The following is a 21141-nucleotide window of genomic DNA, read 5'->3' as shown; positions in this document are numbered from 1 at the left end:
TTGGGCTAGAACAATGGAGTGGCCTGCAGGGAGGTTCTTCCCTCTTGGGCTGGGCCTGCTGTGTCATTCACTGGGGTTTTCGGGTAGAGGCTGGGAGCCCCCAGACACTGGTGGACAATGTTTGGCCTGGGAAACCAGTCTGTTGCTGTCTCATTGGTAGAGGCTGTGATAGGAGCCTGGAGGCAGGCCTCTTGTTGTGTTTACAGGTGTTGCAGGGCTGCTTGCCCATGGGAGGTTCCTCCTCTCTGGGCTTCCACAGGGCAGACCTGGGACTTGCTACTCCAGCACCTTTGCCCTTTTCAAAGATGGTCCCTTTGACCTTACTTTCCCCTGGCATGCTTTATTTTCGGTCTGCTCTGGCCATCTAAGCCAGAGACAAAGATGGAGATTCACTATGGTGGATGGGGGGGGGAGGGGCGGGAAGGGCTACTTTCCACATGGCGGTCTGTGGGTGCAGAATGGAGGAGGACTGTCTTTTGTGGAGTACTCACACTTCCTCTCCTTCTTTGGAGCATTCATGCTCTGCTTGTGGACTGCCTCTGTCTGCTGCTGTCTGGTGGACTTCTTTCCTCATCGCTGGTGCGTGCTAGAGGTGGGTGTGGATTTGGTTCTGCTGGGTAAGCCCTGCATGCTGGTGGCAGCGGCGCTGCCTGTGGCTGAAATCAGGATTCTTGCATCTGCTGTCGCGTTTTTTTCCTTCTTGACTTGAATCTCTATGCTGTTATACCTTACTTGGGCTATCTTTCTAGAGTTAGAAGTTTCCCTGTAGAAGAAAAACTGGATACTTGGAGAGAGCTTAGATAGGGCTCTGCTGCTCCTCCACCATCTTCTTCCTTCTCCCCCTTTGATTTTTATGAGGACTATTTCATAATATAATTTTGATCTCTTGTACCTCATGGCTTATAGTTTGTTCTACTCTTCCCACCCTAGGTGCTTTCTAAACATTCAAGGGGTATCCTAGACTTTTGGACTTGATCTTCCCACTATGTGGAGCACATATTGCTCCAATTTATAGGAAAAAAATTATGGCAATCTCAGACATGAGATTTTACTAATATGCAAAACTATTTTTCTTTAGGACAACAAGAAATAGTTGTTTGTACTACAATCAGTAGGAAGTACATAACTTTTCAAATTTTATTCTATTAAGTCAGTTACAGGGCTGGGAATGTAGCCTAGTGGTAGAATGTGACCTAGCATGCACGAAGCCCTGGGTTCAGTTCCTCAGCACCACATATGTAGAAAAAGCCAGAAGTAGTGCTGTGGCTCAAGTGGTGGAGTGCTAGCCTTGAGCAAAAAGAAGCCAGGGACAATGGTCAGTTCCCGAGTTCAAGCCCAGGACTGGCAAAACAAAAACAAAACCACCACCAACAACAATAAAACCCCAAACCAATAAGTCAGTTATAGTTACTCCAAACTTCTGTGTGGTATTTATAATGAAGTGCTAGTGGTTAGCATAGCTGTTTCTAGATTAGCAAAGAAAAAAATCGTCACTGAATTGATGTTTTACTTAAAATTCAATTATCATCTAGTTTATATACTTCTATCAAAATCCACTGTGAGCAAGCATTTATTTTCTTGTTTACATGTCAAAGGCACAAGTATGGTGTTTCAAAAGGATCACTTTAACCTGCCTTTGATGAGCATGTTGAGAAACATAATGGACCAAAATAACTTGCTAAATTAGAGTGTTGACCCAAGACAAATCAGGTCACAATGTGGAGGTTTTCACAACATTCTGTGTGGAGCTCAGTCCTTAATCCTTTTTCAAAACAATAATTAATGTTGACCAAATTCTGAGAACTTATTTTTAATCCTAATTTTACAGATGAGGAAGCAAATGAGGAAGAAGTTAAATGGCTTATTTAAAGCTGCATCACAAATTGATGGAAGCTGGGACTCGTCTCATGTTTCTAAGTTTATTAATGTCATGATCTACTGCCAGGATAATCACTGCAGTCCAGGTCTGGGGAACATAATTGATCTTCAGGAGGTGCCTATGTGATGACTGGAGACTTCTCTGTTAAAATTCAGTCTCTGGAACAAGACATGGTTTATGTTGCTAAAAATAGAGCACTAACCTATATTTCTGTTCTTTGGGAAGAATCGTTGTCTTGGTTTCTCCCAACCTTTTAGACAGAAGAGCTAAAATAATAGGCTTGGTGGAAAACATATTTTATTCTGATGTGAATACAAAAGCATATCATGATTTATTAAAAATGATGTTGGAGTTTCTCAGAGGTAGTAGGTAGATAACTTAAAAAAATTTGTCCAAGTAATGTACAGAGAGGTTACAGTTACATACATGAGGCCATGAATACATTTCTTATCTAACTTTTTCCTCTGCCTTTATTTTTCTCCCCCCTCCCCAGTTCTCTTCCCCACCTTCCCCACATTGTACAGTTGGTTTATAGCATATTGTCTTGTAAGTATTGCTCTTGCATTGGTTTGCCTATTACCCTTTATCTCTCCAGTTTGGTGTTCTCCTTCCCTAGTTCTGATAAGCATACAAACAATACCCAGTGTACCAAACTCAGTTACAGTGACATCAGGGGTAAAACCATGGGGAAGAAGCACATAAGAAAAAGGGATAATTTCATAGAGTACTTTGGAAATAACAAAATAAGCTATTTATTTCTAAATCTTGTAGTTCATTTTGCTTAGGATCATCTTATGTGGTCATATGAACATTGCTATTGAGCTATTGTTCTCCTCTTTTAGGACTGTCCTACACAAGTACTAATTGTTTCCAATGAGTGAAACCATAGAGCTATGTTTCTTTGGGTCTAGCTTTTTTCCAAGTCTTTCCATTTCCTCATGAATGGGGTAAGTCATTTCTTCTAATAGATGCATATAATTCCATTCTGTATATGAACCACATTTTCTTGATCCATTCATCTACTGAGGGGCATCTGGGTTGTTATAATATTTTAGCGGTAGTAAATTGTGCTGTGATAAACATAATTGTGCTGGTGGCATTAGTGTGGTCTTGCTTGTAATCCTTTGGGTAAAATGCCCAAAAGTGGGGTTGCTGTGTCATAGCTCTATGTTTAGCCTTTTGAGGAACCTCCACCCTGCTTTCCAGAGTGATTGAACAAGTTTTATACTCCCACCAACAGTGTAGTAGGGTTACCTTTTTCCCACATCCGCCAGCATCTGTTGTTAGTTTTCTTGATAATGGCCATTCTTACTGGGGTGAGGTGGAATCTCAATGTTTTTTTTTTTTTTTTTGGCCAGTCCTGGGCCTTGGACTCAGGGCCTGAGCACTGTCCCTGGCTTCTTCCCGCTCAAGGCTAGCACTCTGCCACTTGAGCCACAGCGCCGCTTCTGGCCGTTTTCTGTATATGTGGTGCTGGGGAATCGAACCTAGGGCCTCGTGTATCCGAGGCAGGCACTCTTGCCACTAGGCTATATCCCCAGCCCTCAATGTTGTTTTGATTTGCATTTCTTTAATGGCCAGGGATGTTGAGCATTTCATGTGCCTTTTTGCCATTCTCATTTCCTCTTCAGAGAAGTTCTCTTTTTAAGTCTTTAGCTCATTTACTAAGGGGGCAGTTGTTTCTTTGAGAATTTGTTTTGGAAGTACTTATATTTTAGACTGTGAAATATTCAATTATGCACACGTGGATGAGTTCATTGTCATCAGCATGCTCCTGTTTAATACAAGGAATCGGAATCTTACTGAACCTTTCCTTTGAGCAAGGACTTCTTTATTTTAGAAAAAAGAGCTTAGATGAATAAGTACACTTATTAAAAACTGTCAAAGCCAGGCGCCAGTGGCTCATGCCTGTAATCCTAGCTACTCAGGAAGCTGAGATCTAAGGATGGTATTTTGAAACCTGCCCTGGCAAGAAAGTCCATGAAACTCATCGCCAATAAACTACTCAGAAAAACTGGAACTGGAACTGTGGCTCAAGTGATAGAGTGTTAGCCTAGAGCACAAAGAGGTTCAAGGACAGCACCTAGGCCCTAAGTTCAAGCCCCAGGATCAGCAAGAAACCAAACCAAACCTAAACTAAAGAAACCTGTCAATTACTCAATAAGGTTATTTTTATATTCTTAGTTTCCTTATCTGTCATATAATAGTCACAGTAGAATGTCGTGGGGCTGGTGGAGTGGTTCAAGTGGTAGAGCCTCCCTTGCCTGTAAGTGCAAGGCCCCGTGTACAAACTCTACTACTTCAAAAGAAAGTCATAATAGAACATTTCTAGTAAAGATGAAATAATTTAGTTGGCACATTGATGACATATGGCAAGTAAGTCTACTCATCTTTTACTTCCTCCTTATAATGCTTCTGATTGTTAAATGAAGATGAGAATGTGTTTCCTCCAGATGAAAAGGAAAGGGATCAAAGGGGAGAGATTTTTCTTCTCTTTTTTCAAAGACCATCTAACAGGGCTTTTCCTATCAGAAGTTAAATAGGAACATCAACTATGTTAATACTGAAATGATTTCAACATTGAAAGCCAATGGCTAAAAGATTGGCGTTAAGCAATAAAAGCCAATGCCAAGAAAATATGAAAGTATTTTTCTCTCTCTCTCTCTCTGTGTCCACACACATATATAAACACATATATACATATACATATATACCTGTACATTCATATAAACATATACATATATATGTCATCCAACTTATTAATTTACCTTCAGATAAAAAGTGCAAAAAGCTGAATGAATCCTAATTATTAATTTAAAAAATCATTTGCTCCACAAGATTAATGAAGAACTAGTGATATTTGCATAGCTCTTGTAGATGTTTCCTGGAACTTTTAATTCTTATATCTTTCCTTTTTTTTTACATTTCAGGCAGGAACTGGTAATTTGAGACATTTCCTGAGCTCTTAAATTATATTAAGTAGGTGGTTATTTGAGGTAAAAAAAAGAGGCAATTTTAAATTAGCAATCAAACTAAAAGTGAGCTGTGCAATTATCTCTTTATTTTTTTAACTTTATTTGTGGGACATTAATACCTGCAGAGGCCTATCTTTATATTTCACTTCTAATGGAAATGGCTAATGTTTAGTCTTTGAATCATCAAGATTCTTTTATCACACTGGGCACTTGTGGCTCACACTTGAAATCATAGCTATTCAGAAGGCTGAGATATTCTGGAGAATCCACGTTGAAAGCCAACCTGTGCAAAAAAAAATAAAAAATAAAAATGCAGAAGCCTGTATTGCTTTACCAGCAAAAAGGCTGGGTACATAGCTCAAGTAATACAGCAGCAACTCAGCAAGCAAGCTGAGCAAGCACAAAGCCTTGTATTGGCACCAAAAATGTTTTTAAAAGATATATATCAGAAAGGAATCATATGCAGATTTGATAATACAGAAAAATCATGTGCCTTTTATTTATTGATAATTGGTGTTGACGAACTCTAGTACTGTGAGTAACCACTACACAACCCTCAAACCCAGACTGGTAAATTCCCGATACACAATTAAGTGCTGTCCTCTCACATGGCACATGGACTTCACCAAATCTCGCACGTGCTTTAGATAAAACTTCCCAAAGACTCAACTACCTTATCTTTTCTTTTCTTTTCCTTTCTGGTATTCCTGGGATATCATAGATGCAAACAAAGAATTGGCCATTACCAGTCAAGATTTTTTTCATGTCAGTTAAAGAAAGCAATTTGTGATGTTCATAATAGGTAAAATGCTTTTCTATTGTTAAATATTAGAAAGAATATTATCATGTTTCACATTTCACAGTAGAATCCATTTGGAGGACAGAATGGACTATGTTGTAGAAATAACATAGGTGGGAATACTAGGGTACTTCTGTAATGTTAGTATTTAGGAGGAGAAGACAGAAAAGATAGTGAGTTCCAGACCAGCATGGACTATGTAGAGAGTCTATCTTAAATAAGCCAACAATAGCAAACAAACAAAAAAAAAATACAAAACATAAGAACTCTATTGACCAGCGTTTCCTGAAACATTTCCCAATGGGAGTCTGTCCTCTTTTTTTTTTTTTTTTGGTCCCTTCTGGGCTTGGTCAAGTTAGGGTAGACTGAGATCATGGGGGAATTATCTTTATTTGATTAGTGGAACTACTTTCCAGTTTTCAGAAGATTATGAAAAAGACTTCAGCACTATCCAATACATATACAATTTGAGATGTGTATAGTTTAAATTTTTAGTACCTACATTTAAAATAACAAAAAGAAGTACAAAATTGATTTGTGATTAATAATTTATATTGGCAATGTACAAAAGTTTGGACTAGACAAATTTCTAGTGCTCAGTGGTCGCATACACCAGTGGTTGATTCATTGGGCAGCATAAATATATAGAGTCTAGTATAGGATTAAGGCTACAGTCTGTAGTCCTTCAAAGAAACATAGTTAAAGTTCATTTGTTCATTTGTTTGTTCCTCCCTCTTTTCTTGTTTCTTTTCATTCTTTTCTCTTTTTGTTTTTCTTTTCTTTTTTTTTTGTGATATAGGGAGTTGAATTCAGTGCCTTGGAACTCTGCTACTTGAGCCACACCCAATAGACTTTTAGTCTTTGGTTATTTTTCAGATCAGTTCTTATACTCTTGGCCAGTATGATTTCCAGACTTATGCTGTACTACCTCTACTTACCTCACCAGCATAGCTGGGATTATGAACACATCTAGTTTGCCTGTTAAATGGGGTTTCCATTTTAGCTGGTTCAGGTTCGAGCTGCTTTGCTTCCCAACTAGATGAGATAATGTGAGTCATAATACACAACTAAAAGTTCTTAAATATTTTTATTTTTTGTATTGCACTAAGATCTTACCTCCTCTTCTTCCTCATTTTTGCTATATCATCAGTAAAATCCTGTCATTGAATGCACAATGTTTTTAGTAAAAATTTATTCATACCTGTATTGGAAGGAATATTCCCTAACCACTCACTTAAGCCAGAAAAGTAGTGTCTCTCCTTTACTTCCTGTAGCCTAGTAAAAACAAATCTCATTTATTATGTAGAAGTAAGACCTGAATGTCTCCTTCTCTCTATTCCTACTGTGGATGCTACTGAATAAAAGCTTTGGTTTTGAGTTGGATTACATGAAATAGAGAAAAATTAATCAGTCATCAGAATCTCAGTATAGAGAGAATGGGATCTAACAGAAAGGAAACATCATATCCACTTGGGTGAAGAGCATATGCTCACTTTGCACTTGATGGGAACTTGACATGCTCATTTAAAAATATGAATATTAAATCTGGGAGACTTTGTTGTATTTAGGCAGCTATGGAAATGGATGTGTATGAGAGACAGGAAAAGTGTCCTGGATGAATTCTCATGGTAGTATTCCACCTAGGGAAATTTCTTTGATAACAAAGAGTGAATTAACCTAATGGGATGCGAACTTGATATGAGTTAACAAAAGACTTCACTTTGTTTTCATATTTTTAGGGAACATTCCTGTACTTTTGTTTTCATGTTTGAAGTGGGTATTCCTATATTTTACCAGAGAAATATGAATATATGATATGTGCAAAAGGTTGTTTCTCCAGAATGCATTAAGTGGCTCTTTTTTAAATTAAGTAATTAATTAGTTAATTAATTAATTTTCAAAGTAATGCACAGACAGGTTACAGTTTTATACATACAGCAATGAGTATGCTTTTTTAAAAAAATCAAACGTGTTACCTCTTCCCTCATTTGTTTCCTGCTTCCTTGGATCCTATAGATTTCTTGACAATAGATTATCTACATTTAATTCTTATATAACTGTATTCAGGTAAAACTCTTGAGCTGGGATTATTATTATACATTAGAGTATTTTGGAGCAGAAGAGGCACTGTGGCTCATTCTATATATCATATTTGGTGAAGTGTGTTAGTTGTTTTCCATGGCACAAAGAGGGTAAAACATGAACAGCATACATATATATATGTACATATATGTACATACACACACACACACATATGCTCAAAAGCTCACGTCATTCACTCTCATATGGCAAGTGACTAATTTTATTGCAAAGGCAAGCTGTTCTTGCCATAAACTATTTAGGTGAGCTATTTCTAAACCTAGAACTTCTTTCATGCTAAAAGTATCAACCTAGAAGAAGATAGAGTATTACCTAGGAGAGGATAAATAGCACTCAGAAAATAACTTACTTGGTCACAGATAGAGGTGTATAGTTATCTTGTGTGTTTGATATCTTACAAAATGCTCTCCTGTTTTATGCCTCTTTTAATATAATATCTGATGCACAAAAAGGAGAAAAGAATAAAAAGAATTTCAATAATTGTGGCAAGGAATTTGATCTCTCTCAGAGTCCTACATGAACTAAATTTGTTGTTCCCTGTAAATCTCTCCAGAATACTTTTTCTGTTTACCTTAGTGAGCCAAGTTTCTTTAAAATTTTTTTATCTGTCCTCTATGTAATATTCATTTAAAGATGTATTTTTTTATTCAGCTATGACAGAATAATATGTTCCCTGCTGCACAGAATGTTGAGTAATTTCTTAACTAATAAAAATGAAAAAAATGAAGCTGTTCAAAAGAAAGTTCCAAATTGCTCTGTAAATGAAAATCAAAAGAGTGACCCTGGCAATCTGGGAGATCAAAGAGTAATGCTCACAATGTATCCATCTTCATTCATCTTTCATCTTTGCAGCCAGTGAGGTGATAGTTACTGGGTTTTGGTGTTTCTTAGACAGCTAACAAACATGACCATAACCGGGGAAAGAAAGACTTGCAGACAAAAGAAATCTCAAAACTAGCTCTTAAGTCTACAAAGACAGCCACTGTGATTGGATTTCAGTTGTGGATAGTATACAGCAGGTGTTGTTCACCTTTACTGTATCACGGAATAGGACAGAAAATTAAGAAGCATTGCTTCACAAAGATATACCTTCTATAATTTAAGAAAGTGTGAGGATTCTATGGCAAGCTCATATCTGCACCCTAACCTAAGTTTAGACAAAGAAGGCACAAAAAGTTAAGTGGAAGTAGATACTTCTGATTTCTTGTTTTTAAAAAGCTGTTTCTCGGGCTGGGGATATAGCCTAGTGGCAAGAGTGCCTGCCTCGGATACACGAGGCCCTAGGTTCGATTCCCCAGCACCACATATACAGAAAACGGCCAGAAGCGGCGCTGTGGCTCAAGCGGCAGAGTGCTAGCCTTGAGCGGGAAGAAGCCAGGGACAGTGCTTAGGCCCTGAGTCCAAGGCCCACGACTGGCCAAAAAAAAAAAAAAAGCTGTTTCTCTAAGTTATACTTGTTTTTTTTCCTGTGTATTTTGAGGAACTACAAAGGGAAAAAAAAGTAAAAGAGGTTTAATTATTTAATTTTGGAATTTTTCATGGATAGAATAATAAATAATAGAAATGACAACAAAATCTATCTTAAAATTTATTCTAAAAGGCCAAAATAAACTATGATGAAACTTTTCTAAAATTAAAACTAACAGCTTACCTAGAGACATTAAAAGCAAAATTCTGTCTAAAGGAGATTGGTGGGAATAAAACCATCTCATGTGTGTTTGAGTTAGTACTGCTCTTTGGAGGACAGAATGTTACCTTTAGATGTTGACTAACTTCTTTTGTTGACTGCCTTGTACATTGTGACTGCTCTTGAGCAGAAGTGGTGGGGAAGAAATCCACTAGTCACTAATGGCTCTCTAGCTTAGAAAACATTAAAAATCATTATCATCAAGGTGGTGGCTTACACCTGCTCACTCAGGAGGCTGAGGTCTGAGGATTGTTTAAAGCCAGAGTAGGCAGGAAAGTCGTTGAGATTCTTTATTTCCAAGCAATAACCTAAAGCTAGACATGGATCAGTGGCTCAAGTGGAAGAGCAACAGGCTTGGGTAAAAAAGTTAAGGGACTGTATCCAGTCACCAAATTCAAGTTGCAGTATTGGCTCCCCCGCCAAAGAAAAGAAAAGGTTTATTATCCTGATGAGCATCATGACTTCTGTACTATATGAAACCTAACAACAATAGTTAAGCATTCATTAACTTGTCTAATACTTTGATATTCACTTTACAGTTATCAGCAAAGTTAATTCTTTTTATAGCCATGTAATAATCACTATTCTTACTTTTCAGACAAAGAAATTAAAGTCACAGATGTCCAATCACTGCCCCATCAAACTCAAGTTGTGACAGATCTGGGAAATAAATCCTTCTACTCATTGTTCACTTCAAGAACAGCACATTCTGTGCCAGAGTCACATGGCACTGTGGGTGAAAATTGGTGAAATCAGATCTACTTCTCCTAGGGCAAAGGAAACATGGTTACCTGAACATTTTGGGCCCCTAGTGAGAGATGAAATCAGAAAGAAAGACATGATAAAGTACAGTGCTCAGATGCCAGCATGGTGCTAAGGTGAGAGAGATCCTTTGGAATGTGGAGGTGATTTATGGGGAGAAGCAGAGGCCCAATCAGTTTTGTGCTTCAACCTTGCTAAGGAAGATGACAAGTAGATTTTTCTTTTCCAAATTCCAACCTGCGCTTGAAAGGTCAGAGGTGCTAGAATAAACATAGACAAAGACATAGTATGTTCTGAACTTGATGACAAAGTAGAGGCAAGTAATGACTGGAACTGGAGGATATTCATCTGAGAGAAACTGAAGGTTTAAAAGAGTAACACAGATCGTGGGTCTAAAGCAATTTATAGTCATATATAACCTCCACATGTTCCTAAAATTTGAGGACAGGTAACAAACTTACCCCTGCTGAAAAAAAAAATCAGCCTTTGATATCAAAGGCTGGATTAAAAAACAAAACAATAATTTACCAATGTGATTTTTTTAGGTTTGTTCAAAAATTGGGAGAGATATAAAGAGTTCCCATATATTATTGGTTTTAATCTTTTCTAACTACTGCAAAAAAAAGTACTGTGTATGGCTAATAAGCCAAATTTATTTTCCACATTCTGTGAAGACCAAGTTTAATGCAGCTGATCTGATCTCTAGTGACAGCCTAGGTACTTGTTCGTAGTCACCCATTGTCTTACTTTATCTTCTGGCAAAAAAGGCAAGGGAGTTGCCTGGATCTTTTATATAATGGCAGCATTAGCCCCCTTAATAATGTACTGCACTCATGAAACAATCACTTCCTAATGGCCCCACTTCATAAAACCATCACTTTGGCAAAGGCATTTCAACCTAAGAATTTGGGCAGAAGGCATAGTCAGTCTACAAACTTTCTGCCCTCACACATGCATACCGTCTCTCATGATCAGTATCTTCTACGACATATTTGTTCTAACTGATGAATCTATATTGACACAGAGTCCATAGTTTACCTCAGGTTCACTTTTGGTGTTTTAACATTCTATGAGTTTGTGCATATTTTTAGTAATGTATAGCTGCCATGATAATATCATGCAGAATACTTTCAGTGCCCTAGGATTTCTCTGTGCTCTCACTATTCATTTCTCTTCCCTACTCCCCTAGTTTGTGCCAATCAAGAGTCTTTTCAAAAACTTGTCAACAGAGTTTTTTCTTTTCTAGGATGTCATATTGTTAGAGTTATACAGTATATAGACATTTCAGATTATCTCTTTCACCTAGTAATACATTTAAATTTCCTTAGTCTTTTTTCATGTTTAGGTAGATCATTATTTTTAAAATGTTGTTGAATAAATTAAAATGGAACATATTTCAGACCACATAGGCCTCTTAAGCTACCTAAGTCTGGCTTGTCTTGTGAATATATGTGAAACTTAATTTTGGCTATTTCTTGCAAATTCTAATATTAAAGAAAAATTAAATCTAAGTCCATTTAATAAGAAGCCACCAACTCACCAACTAACTTTTAGTTGTATAGCTTGGATTTGAAGCAGGATAGACCAAATAAGGCAACTATATGTCTATAAACAATCAAAAAATTTTTGTTTATTTTTATTTCCATGTTTGTCCTACAGAGGCTTTCCCCTGGCATGTCTTGTTTCAGCACTGCTTGATCTATGAATCACTGTTTAATCAAATAAAGTTTAAGATTTGAGTTGTCTGTTTACTTTTTCTGGATAATCTTCCATTGTCTTGACCATCACACTTTATTAATCCATGTACCTACTTAAGAACATCTTGAAAAAAAAACACGAAAAGAAAACCCCATCTTGAGTGGTTCTAAACATTGAAAATTCTTCTTGCTCTAAATTTGGGTAATTATGTATAAAGCTGTTATGAACAACCATTTACAGGTTTTTGCGTGGACAACAGCTTTTTACTTTTGTTTTTGGCCTGGGGCTTGAACACAAGGCCTGAGCACTGTCCCTGGATTCTTTTTGCTCAAGGTTAGTACTCTACCACTTGAGCCACAGCACCACCTCTGGCTTTTTCTCTGTATGTGGTCCTGAGGAATTGAACCCAGGGCTTCATATATACCAGGCAGGCACTCTACCAGTAGACCATATTCCCAGCCCCGGACAATAGCTTTTGAATACTGTGGGTAAATACTGAGAAATGTGATTTCTAGATCATGTGCTAAGTGTATCTTTTGGTTCTGTGAAGAACTGCCAAGATGTCTTGTAAAATGACCAACAAAATTTGAGAGCTCTTGTTGCTTTACATCCCCACCAGCATTTGGGCATTTGGTTTTGTTATATTAAAGATTTTGGCCATTCTAATAGGTATCTAACATGACAGTAGTATCATGTTACTGTTTTAATTTGAATTTTCCTGATGATATAACATACAGAGTGTCTTATTTGTTATGTCTTTGAAGGCAAAAAATATGCTGGAAATATATTTCTGAGATGGTATTTTGAACCTCTTTTTCTGTTGTTTCATATATATGTGTATATATATACACATATATGTATATGTATATATAATATATAATATTACATGTAACCAGACCCATGTGCTTGAATTTAAATAAATTTTTGTAAGTAAAACCAGAAATTCTTGTACCAATGTACTTCCTCAGCATACCATAGTTGCACACATGTAGGTATGTGTGTATGTATAATTTAGTTTAATACTTGCCTGATGATAATTTCTTCTTATATAATGGATCTCAACACAAATAAATGGATTTGACATTAATAAATCCATACAACATTTAAGTATAGAAATGTACCACAGGTTCACAACCTTTCCCCACAATTTTCAAATTTGTAAAACTCTGAACTGAGTTTAAAAAATAAATTATGATAAACTAATTTGATTAAAAATGAAAAAAATGAACTGATATGAAGCTATCTACAGCACTATGTATACTACTTAACATAGCTTTATTTTATAATTTTCATTAGAGAAAAATGAATGTAGTTGATCTCAGGAGACTAGCCAGACTGTACTTGAGATGTTAAGTATTAAGTGGAATTTGAACATATAAAACTCCAAAAGATTCTGAATTCAGAAACCGTTTGGTTCTAAGGGATTAAGATAGAGGTTTTTATGGACATATCATATTCCAGCAAAAGAAAAAGTTATCTTTGAAGTGGGCCTCGCAGAATTGATAGAATGACTAAGATGAAAGATAATGGTGTTTTGAGCAATAAAAAAGCTATAAAGAAAATTGTGAAAAAGGAAAAATTGTAATGAGGAAAATAGTAAGTAGCTAAATAAGAGAGAATAGATAAGTCACAAGTATTATCAAAAATTGAATATCATTATTAGGAAATGGAGACAATTTCAAATTAAATACTTAAATGACACTGTGCTAAAGGAATGTTAAACTAGATGGCTGTTTTAATGGGCAATTTTTGGAAATGAGATATATTTAACAGTCTACTTTAATAAGATGGGTAAGTGAAATTGAAATTGAAATGAGGCAGAATCATGCCCAACACAGCACAATGTCAGAACATATAAATTCTATAGAACATGATAATTGAGTAGGTAAGGAGGGAAGAAAAAGGGATATCTTATTAATTCTTAGTCAACTAGAGAATAGTCTTACTATGAACAGAAATATGTAAGACAGAGGAAGGAGCCAGTTTTGGGGAGGATGGAATATTTAAGTTGAGACATTTTGAAGGAGTCAAATGTGAAGGCTGTCTGGAAGTGACAGAATATGTATGAAGATAGCAAACAAATACCTGCTTCCTTAAAATCATTAATGAACCCATGAGGATGTGAGAAAGTGAATTCAACATAAAGTTAGCATATGGAAATGTGGTTCACAACTGATAGATTTTTTCCTATGGTAAATCTCTTGAAAACAAACATCTTGCCAATGCTTGAATTTAAATAAATTCTTGTAACTAAAAGCAGAAATTCCTGTTTTCATATTAACAATTCACTTCCGTGGCCCATATGCCATGGTTCCAGAATTAAAAGCTGGAAAAAAAAGTGATTTTGTGGTCTTGATTTTGAGTTTGATTTTGGAATTACCTTTCTGTGGTGATATGAAAGATTTTATTTCTCAAAAGTAGTTCATTAAATAGACATTTGTCTTCATTTGTGAAATGTTAATCACAAAACCACAGACACAGTTTTATCTTTGCTCAAGTACTACTGCAACTGCACTGTCATGGAAACAGATGCATGTTTCTAATTATAAAGACAGTGTCTTGCTCATAGAACATATAGTTTCCAATGGTTTCTTTTTTGTCAAGTGGATATCTGAAGCTAGAACAAGAGATGTGGTGTTACACAAAGACACATGTATGGGTATGCTAGGATTGCTGTAACAACATACCACAAACAGATGGCTTTCATAACAAAAATTTATTAGCTAAGTTTTGGAGTCTCAAAGTATGAAAGTCAGGTGTCAGTCAACAGGATTATGGTGAGAGGATAGGTTCTGTTCCAGGTCTCTCTCATTGATTTGTAAATGCCTCTTTAAAAAAAAAAAAGAAGACAATTATAAGGAAAAAAGTACATACATGAATAATGAATATTGTGAATTAATGTGGAGGAGGGACAAGACAAGAGGAAAATTTCTTGGCAATACAATAGGATTTAGTGAAAATGAATGGAAAGGATGAAAAAGTGTTCCAAGGCCACAGGGGGCTGGCATGAGTGAAATGTGAGAATGATGTTGAAAAGAATAAATTTAGAAAATTATCTCAAGATGCAAAAGAGAGGCCTGACCCAGGTGAGTTGTGAAAGAATATGAAGAATTTTTGTTTTCACTGCCATCTGATAGGAATTTTCTTCTAGGATTCTTTAGAACTTTTTTTTTTAATTAGAAAGATGACCCAATAAGGTTGAAATTACATGTGCTTTGCTTCTCTGATAACTTTTGATCATTCCTCATTCCTTATTGCTAAGGATATACGTACACTCATGCTCTATGACCACGGAATACTTATCAAGGTCAGGTTCTGTACAAAGCATGCTTTCTGATGTCACTAGAGGTGATGTGGTAGTGACCATCAGATGTTTGTGCAAAGGCATGTGACAAAACGTCTCCATCAGGAAACGAGATTTTCTACATTTGCTTTTGTCTGCTCCCCAATCTTCCCCTGCTGACTACTTTGTATTACTTAGGCAGACTCTTAGCAACACTGCAACACAGTTTTGGTGCCTTTTGGCTTCCATTTGCATTCAGTCAACGATGTACCAGCGGAGAGTCAGATGCTGGGAAACAGAGTTTGTTTCTTGCCCAGCTGGCCTGAAGATTTGGAATGGCTGAATTTTTTAAAATGTCGTTTTAGGAATTTCCATTCAGTTTCTTTTCAGTAGCAGTGGCAGTCCTTTCCTGGAGCTACTACTCACTGAAAGTTCTGGTAGTGATTGCCCATTTCTTGACCCTTTAAATAGAGCAAGTAATGATCATAGCTTCTGAGTGTTGCGCATCCTGAGTTGTTTACTTGTTTCTCTTAATTCCACTCATACTTCTGTAGACAGTCCCTTTATTCAGACTTCTTCAATTGTTCCTTATGCCATCTGTGTTCTGGCAGGAGCCTGGCTGGCCCATCTACTTAAAAGAAGGGTCAATGTGAGAGACAGTTGGTGTTAAATTGGCTTTCTTTCCAAATGTAAACTTTGCTGGTTTAGTAGTATACACTTTCATATATTTTTCTCGTCAGAAAATGCTTTTCAAACATACTGTTTTCTTTGAGATAGTAAATATGACTATGATTACTATGATAGTAAATAGACTGTGTAGTATATTAGCTTTATTTTCTTTCTCCTTCCCTTCCTCATTTCCTTGCTCTTTCTATTTTCATTCTCTTTCCAGAATGTCAAGAAAAGCAACATCTTAGCAATATTTGGACAAAAGTATACAAGGGATGCTTTAGGGAAAATGACTCAAGGACAGATATTTTGGTGTTAATCTTGAATTAGAAAAAAATTAAATGCTGGCATTTTTATTCAAACAGCACAATTCTTCAAACCTATACTAAACCAAATACTCTCAGCAACCTTCTTGCTCTCATGCAGTCTGTTATCCAATCTTAAATGTTCTATTTCCCTAATATCTCAAGAATTTATTTTTATTTCTCCATCCTTACTATAATTCCCTTCAAAGATTCTTTCTATGGTACAATACACAAAATTGAATAGGTGATAGCTTGTCTCTTTTCCTCTGGAGAAAAATTCAATATGGTTGATAATCTTGGTAGAAGCTTATTTTTGTTAAAGGTAACTCACTTTTGCCATATATTTTGAGTAGAGACTCTAGATGGAGATGAAATATCAGATAAGAGCTTAGCTTCAGACTAAGCTCTGCTTGCTTTTTGCCTATCTTCTCCTCTGATGGTCAGTCTCTGTTCACATGAAGTCATGCTGAACCACTTTCAGTTCTCTAAGCAGTGTACTTGAGGGTTTCTCTGTCTCTATTTTCACAAATGTAGTTCTTTCTGATGCGGTAAATTGTATTATCCTTTATCATTCTTCACCTTTCTCATTTCAAATGAATGAATGTCTACTGCAGTTAACCTCTCAGATAATATGTAACTATTAAAAGCACCATGGAATTAAGGTTATTCATTTTCCAAAGAGAGGGAAATGAAGTCTCATACTTACCTGCCAACATAAAATCAAGAAATCTATAAATTATAAGTTGTGGAGAGAGAGTTAGAATGTCTGTTTTCAATTCCAAAATATGTGCCTCACTGTATTATCAAACTTTGCATTATTATAGTGAAATACCTGAGATAATTAACTCCTGATAAAAAGCAGATTTGGGCTTATAGTTTTGTTAATTCCAGACCAAGGCTGAGGACTCCCCTGGCTAGAACCCCCAAGTAGACAGTACCTCATGGTGAGAGTGTAACCAAGTGCTCACCTCAAGCTCAGAATTAGAAGAAAAGGAAGGAGAAAAAGGGTTCCCCAACCCTTGTCAAGGATGTTTGAACTTTTTCTCTATCCTAACTATAATTTCCTTAAAGTAATCATTCTGTGGTATAACACACAAAATTGAATAGATGATAGCTTGATTTCTTCTGTAGAAAACTCAACATGGTTGATAATTTTGGTAGGAGCTCATTCTTGTTAAGAATAACTCACTTTTGCCATGTATTTCTGAGTAGAGTCTTACATACTAAGTCTTACATATCAAGTCTTACATATTAATGGCTCCATTCACTCCAAACAGGGCCACCCTGAGGGCAAGGTTTTTCAGAGAGACCTTTGTGGGACGTTTCTCCAAACCTTGGTAATCACTACAATTACTGTAGTTTATTCATATTGTGGATATTTGTGAAATTCCTAATGTGTATTAATCTCAGGGGGTATTTACTGGTTTAAAAATTCTCAATTTAGGGGACTGGGAATATGGCCTAGTGGCAAGAGCGCTTGCCTCGTATACATGAAGCCCTAGGTTGGATTCCCCAGCACCACATATATAGAAAATGGCCAGAAGTGGCGAGGTGGCTCAAGTGGCAGAGTGCTAGCCTTGAGCAAAAAAGGAAGCCAGGGACAGTGCTCAGGCCCTGAGTCCAAGGCCTAGGACTGGCAAAAATAAATAAATAAACATTCTCAATTTAGAGAAGAAGGCTAGGAGATAAAAACTTAAAAAAAAAACAAAAAACCAATGGGTAAGTGGCGGTAAAATCAGAGGACAAAGAAGTTGTTATGTTCTAGGAGAGCAGGACAATTGTGCTATCAGGGTGATATTTAAGTCGTGCCTTTTTTCATTAAGTTTGATTTAAAAAATATGGCATTGAAATATTTTTCTATATTTCTGAGTTATTTAAATTAAAAAAACTTTTTTTTTTTGCCAGTCCTGGGGCTTGAACTCAGGGCCTGAGCACTGTCCCTGGCTTCTTGTTGCTCAAGGCTAACACTCTGCCACTTGAGCCACAGCGCCACTTCTGGCCTTTTTCTATAAATGTGGTGCTGAGGAATCAAACCCAGGGTTTCATGTATATGAGGCAAGCACTCTTGCCACTAGGCCATATTCCCAGCCCTAATGTTGTTTTGAAGTGAGTATTTTGCTCTTTTCAAACTATTCTTTTCCTCAGTAGCAGTTTTGAAATTGGTCAAAGGACTTTTCAAGGGTATAATGAGGGTGTGAGTCTATGCATGTACTGGGGAGATGGAGACTGCTTGAAGATGGGTTTTGCTGGAAGACGAAATAGCTGTGTAACGGGCTTTTTTTGAAAGTATATTTTAAAATAAAAAATGATTCACTCATATCTGCTTTTTTTAAAGATCCATTTATAGAGGACAGGGTAGATGAGATAAAGACCTGAAATGGGGAAATAAATGGAGTCACTTCCATTAAATAAGAAATATCGAGAACATAAACAAGAGCAATGATACAATTATTTTTATAATCATATGTCTCTTTCTAATTATGCAATTATTATTTTTCTTTAAAGAACAGTCATTTATTCTTAAAATGTCATCATCTGTTATTCTAATATTTTGCTTGACTCTACGTATAAAGTGAGATGAATCATTTTTACATCTGTACCACATAATGCTTTATCTGATTAATTCTTCCTTTGCATAAAAAGCAAACAAAAAAACCCAACAAAACAAAACCCAACAGGAAACCTTAGTTTATTTTGTTTAACATCAGTACTTAGTGAAAATATGAAGAGCAAAATAAGAGCAAAAAACCTGAGCAATTGGGAATAGACTAGTTACGTAACAACAATATTCCCATAATTCTTTATAAACTCAACAGTAATGGGAAAGCTCCTTTGCAACATAAACGTTCAACTCATTATTGACTTAGAAACAGCATTTGGCCCTCTGAGAGGGCTTACTTATTTATTGCAAAGTATAACTTACATTTTATAAACATGGATTTATAAAAATGAAATAAGTTCATTTAGAAGAAAGTTCATCCACGTGTAAATCAACCAGTATTAGGTCATGTTTATTATTTAAATTGTGCTAGTTTTGAGGGAATCTCAGAGTTATTATTTTAGGAAGTTAAAATATGAAAATTATAAGGGTCAATTGCTGATGGTATTTACTATGCCCAAACAATTTACACTGTTCTTTCAGTAAGAGTTATAGCCATGCCATGACTGTATGAAATTACAAAGAATGGAGCAAAATTTGTCCTAGAAAAAAACTGAGTTACTTTGGGAGGTAATGAGTAATTTTATTTTGGAATGACTTCTGGAACACTGGAGAAAATTTTAGTAGTTTTTTTAAAATACATTTTAAAAGATGTTTTTAAAAAAGTGTTTTCTTAATGGGGCATCTTCCTCATGAACCCCAGTATCAAGTATGTTATATTTCTTCCATTTTAATTTAACTTTTCATTATATGTAAGTAATTATAAGCTTCAAAGAAAATGCATATTCCAAATATATTCAGTTTCAATTTTATAACAAAAGCATGCAGTGTTATTAGTGTCCTATCATAAAATGATCTCTTTTTATAGTAGGCATAGGATGAGGAATAATCTTTCATTAGCTTTATATATAAAACTTTTTGTAAAAATCTTACAAAATTTATATGTACTGGTAAGGTACACTTTTCCTTTTTCTTTATATCCACATTTTCTACTAATTTGACCATTTTTCTATTCCCAAACTTTCAAATGGTATCTCCTGATTGATGATTAAATTCTATCAACTTATTTCCTATTTTATACAGTTATGGTTGTGCGAACTTTCTGGGCTTTTCTCTAAAGTGTTCTTATTTTCTGTCTGGTCATACAGACAGGATTTCAGATGGTCCTGAAATGCAAATGACACTTTTATTGGCTTCAACACTGGATTTAATTCTTTCCTTTTCCTTAGAACCATATCTTTTTTATATTTTTACTCTCTCTCTCTCTTTTTCGTCCCTCTACTGCTGTTCTATTTTTGCAGTCACAATAGATCATCTATGCCTACATGCCCAGACTATTGCATTAGCTCCTTCATGATTCTCTCTAGGTCAGTATCCTCCTGTCTTCCCCTACTCCTCCAATTTTAATTTATTATGGAAATTCTCTTGACTTATAAGAATGATTGTGTTATCTCTTATTCAAGAATCTGGTTTTTCTTGCTTTCTAGTTAAGGTCAATTATCCCAGTCGTTCTGACCTGTCTTTATTTTATGGCACTTAAATTTTGCTTTGTAAGAATTTGCAGAGTATAAAACTTAATTTCTTTGGGATGTGGAGTTCAATGAGTTGTGAGAATGTATAATGTGTCATAATCATCACCATAATATAGAACATAGGTTTCGTCATTCTCAACTCTTTCTTCATGGTGTTCCTTTGTAGTGCAGTCTCCCATCCCTGATCATTGGCAGTTATTGATGCTTTTTACCACTTTGTAAGGTTTTACCTGTTCTAGAATATGCCTTTACAGGAGTCATACAGCATATAATATATGACTCTAAATTCTTTCTGTTAGTATAATGCGCTTGACATTGATCATATTCACTTCACATAACAATAATTCATTATATCATCATCATCATCATCGTTGTTGTTGCTTGGAAGTATTCTACTATATGCATCAACAGAACATTCTTTTTTTTTTTTTTTTTTTTTTTTTTGCCAGTCCTGGGCCTTGGACTCGGGGCCTGAGCACTGTCCCTGGCTTCTTTTTGCTCAAGGCTAGTACTCTGCCACTTGAGCCACAGTGCCACTTCTGGCTGTTTTCTATATATGTGGTGCTGGGCAGTTGAACCCAGGGCTTCATGTATATGAGGAAAGCACTCTTGCCACTAGGCCATATTCCCAGCCCAACAGAACTTTCTTATTCATTAATCCACTGAATGACATTTGGGTTATTTGAAGTTTGAGGAAATTACAAATAAAGCATTTGCATGTAAGTATGAATATTTTTATTTTTTGTGGAATAAATACCTAGGAGTGCAATGGTTGGGTCATATGATAAGTATA

General features: G+C 36.0%; 1 protein-coding gene across 1 annotated transcript in view; it reads left to right on the top strand.

Annotated features, from left to right (window-relative positions):
• The first annotated feature begins 437 nt into the window (after positions 1 to 437).
• Positions 438 to 21141, top strand: part of LOC125347554 (prefoldin subunit 1-like) — a 36971-nt gene continuing 16267 nt past the window's right edge. The window contains exons 1-2 of the mRNA XM_048340576.1: positions 438 to 443; positions 1829 to 1993. Of these exons, the coding sequence (XP_048196533.1) occupies positions 438 to 443; positions 1829 to 1993 (171 nt within the window). The remainder of the gene's footprint in view (positions 444 to 1828; positions 1994 to 21141) is intronic.

The sequence above is a fragment of the Perognathus longimembris genome, chromosome 1 (genome assembly GCF_023159225.1).
Source record: "Perognathus longimembris pacificus isolate PPM17 chromosome 1, ASM2315922v1, whole genome shotgun sequence".
In the NCBI taxonomy this organism is placed as follows: Eukaryota; Metazoa; Chordata; class Mammalia; order Rodentia; family Heteromyidae; genus Perognathus; species Perognathus longimembris.
Note: the sequence above shows the minus strand (reverse complement) of the source record. Positions and strands in the feature narration are given on the sequence as shown.